This window comes from Sceloporus undulatus, chromosome 6, assembly GCF_019175285.1.
Source record: "Sceloporus undulatus isolate JIND9_A2432 ecotype Alabama chromosome 6, SceUnd_v1.1, whole genome shotgun sequence".
In the NCBI taxonomy this organism is placed as follows: Eukaryota; Metazoa; Chordata; class Lepidosauria; order Squamata; family Phrynosomatidae; genus Sceloporus; species Sceloporus undulatus.
In genome coordinates this window covers 157,124,687-157,140,641 of record NC_056527.1, presented here as the reverse complement: position 1 = coordinate 157,140,641, position 15,955 = coordinate 157,124,687, and the positions used below count along the sequence as shown (strand labels likewise).

At 42.5% G+C, this 15,955-nt stretch overlaps 1 protein-coding gene across 4 annotated transcripts in view; it reads left to right on the top strand.

Annotated features, from left to right (window-relative positions):
* Nucleotides 1-15,955, top strand: part of ZNF609 (zinc finger protein 609) — an 89,283-nt gene that overhangs the window by 66,571 nt on the left and 6,757 nt on the right. For 3 of the 4 annotated variants that reach the window (XM_042473226.1, XM_042473224.1, XM_042473223.1), the window contains exons 4-5: nt 11,963-12,050; nt 13,358-15,728. In XM_042473226.1, coding sequence (XP_042329160.1) covers nt 11,963-12,050; nt 13,358-15,728 — 2,459 coding nt within the window. The remainder of the gene's footprint in view (nt 1-11,962; nt 12,051-13,357; nt 15,729-15,955) is intronic. The other variant, XM_042473225.1, reaches the window with a different exon arrangement.

Below are 15,955 nucleotides of genomic sequence, written 5' to 3'. Positions count from 1 at the left end.
CTGGAAGAGACGACAGGGGCCGCCCAGTCTACCCCTGCCATGCAGGAACTCTCAATCAAAGCATCCCTGATAGATGGCCATCCAGCCTCTGTTTAAAGACCTCTAAGGAAGGTCTTTTATTATTTCCTTAATAAAAAGCCCTCTCAATACTGCCTTTAGGGTTTCCCATAGTAATGCCCTGGGAATTTCAGGGTTTCTGTTTTATTTATTTAAAAAAATTGATGGCATCCTTTATAGACTTTTAAATCTGGTATCTAGTAGTAGATATGAGGAAAATCTCCAAGTGGGTTGTGAATCCATTTCCAGAATCCATTCTAGAATTAGGGGTGCATGGGCAAAGTAAAAGATGTAGCCTATTGAGACATTCTTTATTTCTGGTGAGATTGTTTTGTTAACAAAGAAATTGTCTTTCTTTGATTAAGACTGATGAACATGGGAGTAAAAAGTATATTCCCTTTCACCTTGGTGGAGGGTCCTCCCTGGATCTGGTTAGCCCATTTCATATACAGTCGGCCCTTCTTATATACAGATTTTTTATACACGGATTCAAGCATAAATGGTTTGAAAATGTTCAAAAAAAGTATTAAATTTCAAATATCAAACCTTGATTTTCCATTTTTTATAAGGGACACCATTTTGCTATGTCATTATATTTAATGGGACTTGAGCATTCACAGATTTTGTTATACACAGGGGATATTGGAACTAAACCCCAGCATATAACAAGGGTCCACTGTATGCTGTCCAGTGGCAATAAAGGGGACATTGAAGGTATGAGCTATCTTAATTTTGGATCCATTACAGTGTTGAAATCTCCACCAACAATTACCTCTCCTTAAGAAACAGTGTTTAACATGTGTAAGAAATTCTTCATGAATTTGTTTTGGTCTTTGTTGGGGGCATAAAAATTTTCCAATTTTGACAGCATGGCCCATAATACTCACTTAAGGGTAAGGTACCTCCCATCAGTGTCTTTTTTAATATCATGCAATTTAAGTGGAATTTTTCTATCCCAAATAAGTGTCAATCCTTTGGCTTTCCCTATCTCATCCAGCACATACTGCTCCTCAAATTTGCTTCATTATTTTGGCACATCTAGTCATTTATCCCAGCCATTTATGGTATCAGGTGTTTCAGACAGAAGCATGAACTTGTGGTTCCTTCACATGGTTCATCTGGCATGGGGACTGGAGGGACACATCACAATTCTTTAAGTTGGTGCACACTAGCATATAACTATATACAAATAGACAAATAATTAACATAAATCAACATGAACATGACCAAGAAGAGGGAAGTACCATTAAGGTCCAGCCTGCTCTGGAAAGAAGAGGACAAATGTGTTTGGCTCATCCTGTCTTTTCCAGTATGTAGCCTCCTAGTAATATAAAGTGGGAGAGATTGGAGTTGCAGGTATGTGTAAACCCTTGAGTACTTCTACTATCGAAGCTTTTGATTGGGTTGAAGTAGAGTTGTCTATAGGGAGTCTTGCTCTTAGGGGCATTGCACTCCAGGTGTGCATCTCAACGGTTGTTGTTTCACATTGTCAACTTGGATTATTTCAAGATGGCTGCCTCTCCCCATGTTGACTATGTCTGTGAAGTGCAGGGAGTCCATGCAGTAGATCTCAAGCAGTTAAACAGGTAAGTCAAATGCAAAAATGGATTCCAAAAGCTCAGTTTTTTTGTATTTTGGGATGGTTTTTCTGTTTCCTTTCTGTCTGAATGTTTTCCATTCTATTTGTTGAGGATCAGCCGTAGGAAGGAGTTCTCTTCTTATTTCTTTGTCTAAATCTTTAGGAACTTGAATGTCCAGAGCTAAGACAACGTGGAAACTATTGTGTTAGCTTTACCTTTTGTTATTACTAATTTGGAGGGGGAAAAACAGTGATATCTTTATGTAGTAGCGTGGTTAGGGGATGGAAAATCCATCTCTTTCTGATGGTTTCTGGTGACAAAGTTTGAAATACCTGAATAATGTTGCTGTTATATTTGAAATTTGGCGTAATGTTGAGCTTAGTGAGAGTTAAGGCTTTTTGGGTAGTGTGCAAGTCGGATGTGAATATCTTTGACTGGTTTGTTGGGTGGCTGTGGAGGGAGTGTGGTTCTATGGGCACATTAGATGTTGGAGTCTTGCAGGGCCAGTTCAAGGAATTGTTAATTTATCCACTTTGCTTGTGATAAAACTTATTGGATTCTCTTGCTCTGCACCCTCCTTGAACCCATGAAGGTGGATATTTAACCGTCTCCCTTTACTTTTTAAGATCCTCCATCTTATTAATCAGGTAGGTGTTCATCTCTTCCAGATGTTGAAACTAACTTGAGAGAATCAGCCTTTTTTTAGTGCTTTGGTTGAGTTCTTCTGTATTATTTATTCTTTGCATAGGTTGTGCAGACAATCCTTCTGGAGGTCTTTTACAAGGTTTTCTCATAGCTTTTCTATCAAGGCTGGATGGAAACAAGAGGTCAGCTATTTCTAGAGGGCCATTTCCCCCTCCTTACCCTGATTTTCTTCACCATACTCTAAGCTTCTGATATGATCAGGACATTTTACATGATGGTAAGGAAATGTATGAAAACTCTTGTATTGTCATATTTATCAGGCTCATATTTCAACAGAATTAATGTACAGCAGACCTGTATTTTGCAAATCTACCTGTCCAGAGGGTCAAAATGATGTAAAATATGCCTATTTGTACTTTGTGGCAGTAGCAATAATGACAGTTTTACAATAATGATAATTTGTATCTCTCATTACAAATGCATGTCCATTTTTCCTTCTGCACATGTTTCAGAGAAAGCCACCTCAGGAGCCAGATGGGGGCATGACACTTGTCCAGTGCTGTTGGCTTCCATCCTTCTAGCCATCTGGCTCTAATGGTTTTTTTGCAGTCTGTCTTTCCACGTTAGTCTTTTATAGAACAGCTATAATTTCAGATCTTGCCTAGAAGGTATTCTGTAGGAAACACAACATAACTATTTTTAGCCTGTATTCATTCAGTGAATGTGTGCAGAGATCTTGCCTGCCAGGCTACTCTGGCTGCTTTATGGTCCCTCCTGTCAGAACTAATACGTCTTTCACATCAGAGGCTCTGCATCCTTTAGCTCAGTTCTTGACTATCACATCACCGACTGATTGTGTGCACGTTCTGGTTATGTACAGAGCAAGTGATTGGTTCTCCCTGGCTTTTGCTTCCAGCCCACCAACCCAAATTGCAATGGTACTTGGATTACAGGTTACTATCAACAGTTTTATTATTGGAAGATATTCCATTTATGCAGTACATGATGCTGAGATAGAAAAATATACAGGCTACAATAGCTGTGATTTATTTTCCTTGATCCATTTATTACTAAAAGGAATTAAGAAAGATCCATTGTTTTGTTAAAGGATCACCACCAGGGCACCCTTTGATTTTTGACATACAGTCACACCTAAATATTTCTCTTTAGTCTATGTAATGCTGCTGTTCTCCAAGTGTTCACAAAATATATTTTTATGTACAAGTGGAATAGTGGTTTGAGTGTTGGACTATGACTCTGGAGATTCACAGCTTGGCCATGAAACCCACTGGGTGACTTTGGACAAGTCACACTCTCTCAGGCTCAGGGGAAGGCAATGAAAAACTTCTGAACTTACCTTGCCAAGAAAACCCCATGATAGGTTCACCTTAGGGTTGCCATAAGTCAGATGTGACAACAACAACCCAGTAGATGTCAGCCAAAAATGAAAGTTAGTAAAAAGGCAAAGAGTGGCCATGGATAGATAAAATGTGCTCATACAACAGTTGAAGTAGGATTTATTAGTGTGGGCCAATGGTACCCAGTTTGTCACTATTGTGGCAGTTGTCTGGCATGGCTAACATATGAAAATACTGTTTAAAGTCTCTCTTGCTTATTTCCATGTTTGCCCATTAATTTTATGATTTTGTGGCAAATAAGAATCTCTTCCAGTGGTCTGGCAACCACTGGAAACAGAAAAGAAGCTGGAGCCTTCTTTTTCAGGAGAACCTCAGATGGCCAATGTTGGTAATTTTCTGCAGTTATTTAGCTCTTCTCTGCTTATTGGCAACCTTTTCATGTCCTGCAACCTGAATTGAGATTCCATCTTCTGCTTCAGGTTGTGTAATCTGCCATGATCTCACAGGAGGGCACAAAATAGGAAATGTTTCCTGTTGGGGCATATAAAGAAGTGGGCCATAGCTCTTAAGGTGTCCATATTTGAACACCACCAGCTTCTGAGGCTGTCAGCATATATGTGAAGGTTGTTGCACTTTTCTTCTCTGCATGCTCCAAATGCAGCTATTTCATTGCTTAACCTTCTTGCTGCTGCTTATTCTATCTGCATGTCTTTCACGGGACTGTGTTGTGTTAAATACCTCTAAGGACATTTTAAGGCATTTAAGACAGCTGTTGTAGCAGTTTCCCTAATTCTGTGAGGCGCGAGTCTGAGCTGCTGAGATCATTAATGGATCTAATTATGCTGGAATGCTGCACTCCACTTGCTGCCTTATGAGCTGCCAGGTTCCTCTTTGCTTTTGCTGTGATTAATGCCACCTGGACTGAAGCCGGGTAACTGTCAAGAGAGCCTCTGGTCCCCCCCAGTCCTGCTGCTCCTCAGGGGCAACCAATTTCAGCCAACTCCTAAAACTGAGATTCAGGCACCATCATCACTGCTCACCTGGGAAATATCTCAGCCAATAGCCGTAATGCTTGCAGCTAAAAAAGCCATTGTCTGACATGGAGATCTTCATAGCAACAAGGATCACTGCATGGCAACAGCAGCTGCTGCACAAAGGAAACGTCAGAAGCCTATTCCTCCAAACCTCTTTTCCTTTCCTTTTATCTTGAGGATGTGAAGCACTCTGGGTTACTGATCCCCCCCCCTTTTTTTTTTTTTGGAGAGGTGGTACATTTTCTTTGAAAGAGGACATGTCATTCTTTCAAGGAACTGGGTGTGGGGGGGGGGAGAGAAGAGGTGATGCTACAATGTTGGTTTATGATATATTATAAACCTTTTGAATTTTGCGTAATTAAAAATCCTCTGCAAGAACTTCAGACTTCTTTCGCTTTACTTGCTTTTTATAAAATCCTGTCTCTCCATAAGATCCAGTTGATTATAAGCAGTGGGAAATGTTTTGGGGTTGGGTTTTTTTTAGGGGAGGAATAGGTGTATTTGGAGAAAGCAAGACATAGGCCTGTTACAGACTGCCAAAATAAAGCTGCTTCGGGTCTCTTTGGAGGTATGCTGTTTAAATGATGCATGCATCCGAAGAATCTGGAAGCTGCACCAAAGCTGCACTCAGTGCTTAGGAATGGAGAGTGGCTTTGGCGCGACCTCCGGACTCTTAGGACCCATGCATCATTTAAATAGCATACCTCCAAAGAGACCCGAAGCAGCTTTATTTTGGCAGTCTGTAACAGGCCACAGTTCTCAAGTTGCAATTTCCTCTTTCTGCCAATAAAAATCAGGGTGCAGGTGTTCTTTGTTTTAAAGGTAGAAATGTGCACATTATTACTGGTGTCAAATAGAATATATTTGTTTTTATAACATACATTTATAGCTATGATTGCTTTACACAATAAATTAAACACAAGAGTTTACAATCCAACAGATTGACACACATGAAAAGGAAGTAATAGATAGGGTGATAAGACTGAAACTTTTTTCCTTTTCATTAAGAAAAATCCAGTTGATTTTTTGTTGTTGTTGTTGTTGTTGTTGTTGACACAGTGGCCGAAGGAGTCACTTTTGGTGATGCCACAAGCACTCAGAGCCTTTGACATGTGAACAGAAATGAAAGTAGGGTGGAAATGAAAGCTTTCGAGTTCTAGAAAAATGTCTTATCCTCAGAACAGAGCACTTCCTTGGGGACTTCCCCTCCAAAGAAACAAACAACTGAGTTGGTTTATATATGTTATATAAAAACTATAGCATCCAGAGATCTGTGATCTAATATTATCTCTCATTGTTCACAGTTGTCTCTGTTTGGCTTTGAACTGGAAAGCTGTGTAAGGGCTGCCCTGACCAGTCCCACAAAGAATCCTGGTTCTGCAGCTGGATTGATTTTTTGGCAAACTGCTGCATTGCTTAAGCCTTATGAAAATAGGGATTATAACCCCAGTTTGATTTAGGAAGTGCTAGGAAGGCATTTTAGAAACAATAGCAAGCAGTAGCAAGGACAGAGTTACTGCCTGGATTTGATGGGTTTGCAATGCTGTAACGGTCTCTCCTTCTCCAGTATTATAGTAATTGTGAGTGCCTTCATCAAAGCCAGCTCTGAATTGTTTACTGTTTCACCAAACATGGCTTCTTTCCCATTCCCATCTTCTTCCCCTTCCTTCCCCACCGAGGTGGTTCCTATAGGCATAGGATGCGTTAAAAGGCTGCTTTGCAAATTATCTTGCATTTCACAAAATAATTCAGTATTTATTGGCCGAGGGAATCTGTGTGCGTGTTTGTGTGTGTGTGATTGATTGAGATAGGTTAAATCTAGGACACAGTGTGTCAGGCAGGAGTTACAATTAGTCTTGTGCTTTGTTTGGTTGCCAGAGCAGCAGGCAAAGGGAGGGGGCAGTTCAGCCACCGCTGAGGTCTCTGCTTTACAGAGCTCTTCATCTTTCTCCTGTGATCATGGCAGCGGGCAAGCTGCCAGAACGTCCTTCCTAATCTGACCTGCCAGCTCAGAGATGGAAGCAGCTGCTGGCATCTTGCCACACAATTAACTTGTAAGGCTCTGCAGGAAAGCAGTGTGTGAAGCTTGAGCATATAAAGCCTTGAAAAGCAGCCTCGCATCGGAAAAAGCGAGTGCCTCCTTCGACGATGGTGACACCTGCAGGAGGAGAGATCCTGGAGCACCAAGAAAGAAGGATGGCGGTGGTGTGGGAACCGGAAAAATCCATATTGGTGTCTGGGGAGCCAGGGTGTTGACGGCTTTTCCAGTCTACACAGAGCCCTTGCATTCCATTAATGGGAAGGGATCAGTTCATTACCTATCAGAGCTGTTCCCAGATCTGAAATATAATGATCTGTTGCTCTGGGATATGAATTTGAGTGGCTTCTTTTTCTGCCCCCAAATGGCCTGGGGTTCTGAGCTATATAAAATCAGAATCTTCATATCTTTTACTGTTCTGTGTATAAAACCAGACATCCTCTTAGTCACTCCCCTGATGTGCTTGCCAAATCCAGACTACTGTTGTAGAAGTTTAGTCTCTGGTGTTTACAATTGCCTGGTAACCAGGTGATGCCTTTTAAAGTCTCTGTGACACTGAAAAGACAAATTTGAGATTCAAGCTGTACTGGATGTAAAGCAGAGGAGAAATTCACCTTTCTTCTGGTGGGAAAATTGTGGATTATTCAGTCTAAACACAAATTTCCATTTACTATATACCTGCTATGTACATGTACATGTACATAAATATGTACAAATATACATTTGCCTGGTACATAAATAGTTTACATATGATAGCATTACACACTGCAAACATGCGTTCCCCATCAAGCAGGGGTAGGCAAAATGTGGCTCTGGTCTTCTGTTTGATGAATTTCTTTTGTTTGTTTCTCTGTCTGTGTCTTCTCCAACCGTCTCAGGGGTAGGAACGTGCCCCCTGGACCCACTTCAATTGCCCACCACTTTCTGACATCACATATACATGATACTCAGTTAGATCCACTGGTTTCCTTTACTACTACTGTGCTCAAGTTCTCATTGCTTCTACAGTCCAACTCAGCAAATGGGTATAGCAACTTGCAGTATTTTTCAGCTTGTAAAGAGAAATTTAATTATCATGGTTGTGGATTGATGACTTCTTACAGGCTTTTAAGATGAGGTGGGGCAAACTAGCAGTTGCTGAACTCCATCTTCTGCTAGTCTTGACCATTTGCCATGCTGTCTTTGCTAATGGTAGCTGAAGGTCAGAAACGTCTGCAGGGCCACCAGCTCTCCCACATTTATTTAAAACTGCACCCTAGAAGAAGTGTGAGTGTGTCACACTGGATATTTTCTAGGTCACATCCTAGTTGTCAGACTGACTGACTTGCAATAAGAGGAAAATTATTATTATTATTATTATTATTATTATTATTATTATTATGCTTTTTAAATTATTAAGCTTTATTTATCGCATATCTCAGCTGCATCTGTTTTCAAAGAAGGGAATGTTTGCCCAATTATCTTGAGTTCAGTAGAACTTGCTTAGATTTTGTCTTTATAACTATTGCTGTGCTACTTATATGTTTCTTATTATGCAATTTTCTTCCTGGATACTAAGACAGGTTTTCCTCCTATCAGTTTGAACTTTCATTTATTGCAGTTTCTTTTTAAAATGTGTTACCTTTCAGGCTTCAAAATGTTGGCACTCCCTTTGTCCAGATTCAAGAAGCAGAATGTTAGAGATTTCACATTGACTCAATCCAGTTTAAGTACCTAGATTACTTTTGTATCTGTAGTTGTTATGACTACAGATGGTAAGCCTTAATTTTTAGATTATAGCTCCATGATTGCTGGTGGATTGTGGGAGTTGTGCTGCAAAACTGGTAACCTTTTCAGGTTTATGATAATAAATACATGTACTATCGGCACTGCCATTCTGAAAACCTTTGCATGTTCTTCCCATTTTAAGCACATTCTCTCCTCCAGAGAGAGAGAGAGAGAGAGAGAGAGAGAGAGAGAGAGATTTATTTATTTTAAGAGGGTTTTGTATAATAATAATAATAATAATAATAATAATAATAATAATAATAGTAATAATAGTAATTGAAAACATGACCTTCAGTTTTCTAATTTCAGTGACAGAGCTGTGTTAGAGTTCACTATTGCTTCTTTATTGGCAATTTTATCTTGATCAGCTCAGTCTTACATTAAGTTTCTGTTGTCGGATAAAAATCCATCACTATCATTAGCCGTGTTCAAATTTGTCTGTGTTAACAAGGATAAGAAAACAATTATCTGAGGCTGATGTGAAGGTAAGGCATTTACAGAGTTTGTGTTTGTGCATACCTGCATATATGAGCTGGTATATCTGTAAATATGTTGAGATAGACTGTATTTCTGGCCTGTGGGCTATATTATATTTTATTACTTCTTTTATCTCTGTAGAGATATAACTGTACTTAGCTGCATTTCTGCCTGAAGTTGCTATGTGTGATTTTCATCTTTCTCAGATAAGAGTGCACTGTTTAGTGGGCCTAGGCTGGTATATGTAAATTAGTGATACGGTAGTCAGAATAGGTTACCATCAGGAGGAAATATCCATTTGAGTTCACTCTGCTAATGGCATGGAATTAATTAACGTAATTGTTTTCTGATGGAGAAATGTTTAGACCAGGCTGTTCATAATACCGTATACAACCAGAAAGTCGAAATTCTCGGCTCACATTTAAATTATGTGTATCAGTACACTTATGCAAATATGTTTATTTCATGATGTTTCTCAACTGACTTTTTTTATTCTAAACCTAATATTTGAGGTTCAGCTGCTCATGGAATTTTCTGGCAATGAACAAAGGGAGGAAGCTGTTACAATGAATGGGAATAGAGCCATTGAATATGGACAAGTAGGCCTTGTCAGGAAGAGAAGCTTCACATTTTGCACCTTTATTGTCCTGTAGAAATATTGCCTGTGTTCTTTGAAGTATCTCAGTCACCATGAGGGCTAGAAATGTGTATGCACAGCTTTTAAAACTGTATACCTGCAAAAGCAAGAAAATAATTGTCTGATGTCTGCTGGTTACATGAAACCTTCCTAGGTGTTGTAGCTTACATACCCTTTCACTATGGGAGCCAAACTGGATCTGATTCATAAATGGTACTTGGCATTCCTGGCATAGAGAGTATAAATGGATGCCAAGTATGTTAGTACTATGTCTGCACCCCTGCCAAAAGTAAATAGGAAGCTGCCTGTAGCAGCAGGTCAGACTACTTTCTCATTTAGCCTTGCATTATCTACTCAGCATGGAGTAGTGGTTTGAATGTTGGATCACAACTCTGGAGACCAGGGTTCAAATTCCTGCTTGGTCATGGAAAACCACTGGGGAACCTGGGACATGTCACACTCTCTCAGCCTCAAAGGAAGGCAAAGGCCAAACCCATTTGTACAAGTCTTGCCAAGAAAACTCTGTGATAGGTTCACCTTAGGGTTGCCATAAGTCATAAATAACTTCAGGGCACCCAACAGCAACAACATTCTATTGGCAGCCTCTCTCTAAGGTCTCAAGGATATTTCTTTCCCATCAGTTTCTGCCTGCTGATCTTCATTGGAGATACCAAGGATAGAATCATAGAGTTGGAAGAGACCGCAAGGGCCATCCAGTCCAACCCCCTGCCAAGCAGGAAATCCAGATCAATGTTATGTTGGCATAATATGGCACTATGGTTCATTTTCCAAATCAAAGTCGTGGGTTTCTCTGCAGTGTCCAGAATCCTAAGAGTGTTTCAAAGAACTGTCATGAACACATTCAAACAGAACATTGACTAGCAAACAGATCATGTTTCATTATTATTCCCATTCTCTCTACTTTCCACATCTTCAGTTACAAAAATTGTAAGCCATTTCTTCAATTTGAGAAATGGAAGTATCCCCTCCCTGCCTGAATTTTGTTTTCTACACTTAAAATTTCAAATATTTGCTCCTTTAAAGTCTCCTGAGTAGTCTTTAAACTGGATTTGCGGTTAGGAGTATCATAAATGTGCTCTAAAAATGTTGAGACTAAAATTCTTCTTCGTGGTCTCTGCGAAGCACACAAATGGGTTATTCTGCACCTGCACAGCATTTCTGGATCCTACTGGAATCGCTAGGGAAGACCATTTGTGTGGATTCGCAGATGACAACTTGAAGAACTACAGTTACAGGTAAGCACCCTGTCCATATTAGCATGTGGCCTAAGACTAGAGTGCTTACAAGCAGCTTCTATAGAATCACCTTCTCAAAATTTGAAAAAGTTAGTATTTTGGACTACGCTCCCCACTGATTAGTGGCCAACTGAAGTGTTCTGGGAGTTGGAGTAAAACAGCAACAAAACAAATAACGTTCATATGTTCTACACTAAAATCTGTTTTCCACTCATAGACCAGGATTTTGAAACAGCATTAAAAGTATTAGTTATTCTGTGGGACATGTTTGACCTCACCCAGAGCCTGTACCTCCAAGCCATGCACCTAGGAGGATAAAGGCCAGCTCTCATACTTGGTTTACCTGTGGATGGGGCTTCAGCCGTACATAATTGCTTGAACCAATGTATTTGTCAATCTAGATGGCTGTTTTTATAGGGATAAATTTTTAAAAGCTAACTCTTGCCCTGGCCTTTTGATATCATTAGCCAAAACATTCACCAAATGACAGCTTCAATTACCAAATGAAGATTTGGCTCTTGAATTCAGTTGTTAGTAAAATAACCAAAGCCAAACTCTAACTGCCAAAATGGAAATTCAGTACTGTAGTAGTTTTTTAAAAATACTATCAACAAAGTGACTCCTATTCACCAGTAATAGAGCTGCTTTTTTATTACAGATCTGAGCCAGAAACAAAGACACAGAAGTATTGGGAAAGTGAGGATTGGACAAGGACCAAGAGGAAATTGCTTGCTATATCTATGAACCCCACTTCCCAAGAGTACTGTCTTCCTTGTTAATATTGCTAATGTGCAACATTTAAAATTAGAATGGTGCATTCACAAATATATTATTATCTGTAGTATCCAAGGATGCTGCTGAGACTTTTTTTCCTCCACTTCCTCTTTTTTGAATGTGGCCCTGATGACTGCTGAAGCTGGCATTTGGTGTGCAGTTAGTAGACATGGGGTTTCAGTTTCTTAATGGCCAAAGATACAGAGCCAAAAGCAAACACTATCTGACCTCAGTCTTGAGTCCTACTTGTTCTCTCATGATTATGACTGAAACAATTATAAAGTGATTCTCTACCCTGAAAAGGCTGAGCATTCACACTTCTCTCTCTTACTCCCACAGGTATGCTGGTGGTGAATGTCACCTGGCGGAATAAGACTTATGTGGGCACACTCCTGGACTGCACACAGCATGACTGGGCGCCACCAAGGTAAAGAACAAGGCAGAGAGCTATCTTGCAAAACACCTACTCTCATTCATTACTTGCATGCCCTATAGGATTCCAGTGGACATGGTGGCAATCATATGGCTTTCCATATGTTGTTTGACAATAATCTCTAGCATCTGTGCTGGCCAGGGCTGATGGTTGTTGCAGCCCAGCAATAACAGGAGTGATGCACTTTGCCCACTCTTGCACTGCAAGCCAAACATCATTCTAAGTGGCACAACAGAGTTGCTGGCTTTTGTGTTGTCTTTCCTGCATAGTAGATATTTTGTTCCAATGTGAGATGAGTACTAAAACAATTGCTCTGCTAGGCAGGAAGGATAGGTCTGGTTTACATCTGAAGCTGCCTTCCTAATCTGACTGTTCAGGAGTTGTAATTCTTGAGGTGAAGCACACAATTTGTAGGCAGCTTGCCAAGCTCCATGCTGACTGCTGGTCCTCATCTTTGCCATAGGAAAATGGAGTACAGTACAGTTACTATGTCTGTGCTCCCCTGTTGACCTGCCTTCTTTAGGGTAGGGGACACCAGCTAGTGTGAATGTGCCACTTTTGTTTAGTTGCTTTCACCGTGTTTGTCTTTGAAATGCTTGCATCCCTGAATACTAGAAATAGACAGCAGAGCTGGAAGTTTCAGGATTCTAACAAGGGCCCGTTCCGTACGGGCGTAAAGTACGTCCCTAGGACATACTAGGGTTAGGAAAGGGCGTCCATTCCGGATGCCCCTAACCCTAGTATGTCCTGGGGACGTACAAAATGGCGGTGCCCGTTCTAAACGGGCGCCGCCATCTTGACGTCGCAGACATCTAACGTCCGCACGTTGCATGGTGGAAGTGACACCGCGAGTGCACGACTTGCGACTCGCGGCGCCACTTCCAGGGCGCAAAAAGAAACCGCTTTGCGGCTTCTTTTTGTTGCGTCCGGGAACTGCGCGGTTTGTCTGCGGTGGTTCCCGGATGCAGCAACCAGCAGCACTGGCAGAGCTCCCATTTTGGGCACTCTGTAATGCACCTAGATTCCCCAAGTTGTTAAAAAAAGAACATTAAGGACTATGTAGTCTTTCTGTTCCTGAACGCATCTACCAGTCTTCTATCTGCTTGCCTACATAGGCAGGTCTGACCAGTGGCATATATAGTAGCCTTGTGGGCAAGTGCAGGAAACTTGTGCTAGAGGCCCTAGCATTCTCTCAGCCACCCTTTGCTAGCTTTGCAGGCAGCATCCAGGAGAGGGCCAGTTACAGAGAAGGGATGGCATGAAGGCTGATTGTCTATAAGTCCTGCTGTGTTACCTTCTAGGTTTTGTGATTCTCCCACCAGTGATCTGGAGATGCGAAATGGTCGAGGGAGAGGGAAGCGCATGCGGCCCAACAGCAACCCCCCAGTGAATGAAAACACAGCAGCCTCAGACAGCAAAGGGACCAGCAACAGTAGCAAAACAAGGGCAGGGGCCAACAGCAAGGGACGCCGAGGCAGCCAGAACTCATCGGAGCATCGCCTTCCACCCAGTGGCACTTCTGAGGATGTCAAGGCCAGCCCTTCATCTGTGACCAAGCGGAAAAGCAAGCCCCTCTCTGACATGGAAGTGAATTCCAGTTCTGAGGATTCCAAGGGAAGCAAACGCGTCCGTACTAACTCCATGGGCTCAGCTGCTGCACCTTTGGTGGCAGCGGCGGCGGCAGCAGCAGCAGCAGCCTCAACGACAGTCAAAGTGGAACCTGCCATTCTGGATAGAAACTGTCCCTCCCCCATACTCATTGATTGCCCCCACCCCAACTGTAGCAAAAAGTACAAGCACATTAATGGACTCAAGTATCACCAGGCTCATGCACATACCGATGATGACAGCAAACCTGAGGCTGATGGAGATAGTGAGTATGGTGAGGAGTCATCTCTTCCAGCTGATCTGGGCAGCTGCAATGGTGCTTCCAGTAGCCAGAAAGGTTCTTTATCTCCAGCTCGATCAACTACCCCCAAAATACGGCTAATAGAACCACACAGTCCCTCACCATCAAGCAAGTTCAACCCCAAAGCTACTTGTAAGAAGAAGCTGGGTGGCGAGGGGGACCCAGACTCTGGTGCTCTGTCGAATGATGGCTCTGATGGCCCTTCGATAGCTGATGAGACAAGCAATGATGGCTTTGACTCAATGGAGAAGAGGAGCAGTGACAAGGAGAAAGCCAAAAAGCCTGTCAGTATCAAGCCTGAGAAGGTATCTTCAAAGAGCATCAAGTCTGCTCGACCCATAGCTCCAGCTATACCACCTCAGATCTACACCTTTCAGACAGCCACATTCACTGCTACCAGCCCTGTCTCCTCCACAGGCCTCACCACCACAGTTGTTCAGGCCATGCCCAACAGTCCCCAGCTGAAGCCCATTCAACCCAAGCCAACTGTAATGGGAGAGCCCTTCACAGTTAGTCCAACACTTACTCCTGTCAAGGACAAGAAGAAGAAGGACAAGAAGAAGAAAGAGTCCAAGGAAATGGAGAGCCCCCTGACTCCTGGAAAAATATGTCGAGCTGAGGAAGGGAAGAGCCCCTTCCGAGGTGAGCCCAGTGACATTGGGGCTAAAGGGGAGGGACTTTTGAATGGCTCCTCTGACCCCCACCAGAGCCGTCTTGCCAGCATCAAAGCAGAGGCAGATAAGATCTACAGTTTTACCGACAATGCCCCAAGCCCATCCATTGGAGGTGCCAGCCGACTAGACAGTGCGGCACCCACACAGCCCTTGACTCCACTTCATGTTGTCACCCAAAATGGTGCAGAAGCTAGTTCTGTGAAAACCAATAGCCCTGCCTATTCTGACATCTCAGATGCAGGGGAGGATGGAGAGGGTAAACTAGATAGCATGAAAGCAAAGGACCCTGAGCAGCTTGCTAAGGAAGGAGCCAAAAAGGCCCTTTTTTCCTCTCAGCCCCAAAACAAAGAGTCTCCTTATTATCAAGGTTTTGAGGCTTACTACTCACCAGGCTATGCACAGTCAAGTCCAGGCCCAATAAATCCCAACAGTCAAGCCTCAGTTGATGGCCAGGCTCTGAAACTAAAGAAAGATGAAGAGCCACCAAGCCCAGAGGTGAAGGTGAAGAATGAGGCTTGTGAGGAGAAGAAGGCAGAGCTTGGCCCCTCCAGCCAGCAGCCTTCTGTCATCCAGCAGAGATCCAACATGTACATGCAGTCTCTCTACTATAACCAGTATGCCTATGTGCCTCCTTATGGGTACAGTGAGCAAGGGTATCATGCCCACCTGCTAAGCACTAACCCAACATACCGACAGCAGTATGAAGATCAGCAAAAGCAGCGTCAGGCCCTGGAGCAACAGCAGCGTGGAATGGACAAGAAAGTGGAGCTGGGCTTGAAGGAGCGAGAAGTAGCACTCAAGGAGGATTGGAAGCAGAAGCCATCACTCCCACCTACTCTGACTAAAGCACCCAGTCTGACTGACTTAGTCAAATCTGGACTCAGCAAAGCCAAGGATCAGGGAGGTGATCTGGCCAAGTCTGTCATTATTCCTAAGTTGGAGGATTCTTCGAAGCTCCAAGGACAGGCTGCAGAAGGCCTCAAAGGAAAGCTAAATGAAAGCCATCTTAGCAAAGAAACAGCAGAGTCAAAGTCTGGTTTGGACTGTGGCCGGCAGGCTGAAGTGGATCCAGTACTCTGGTACAGACAGGTAAATGGGAAGGGACATACTTGGGTTGTTGAAATGGGGAAAGCAACGGCTAAGGTGGCAAGCACACCCTGACTTTTCTTGGTTCTAGAAAGTGGTGGTTTGGTCCTAGGCAAAATATATTGTTTGCAATAGATGGTGTGGTTGGGGCAGAGTACGTTACTTCTTGGTCCTCTTTCAGATCCCAGCTTTCTGGATTTTGAAATGTTTGCCTAAGTGAACATATGCTG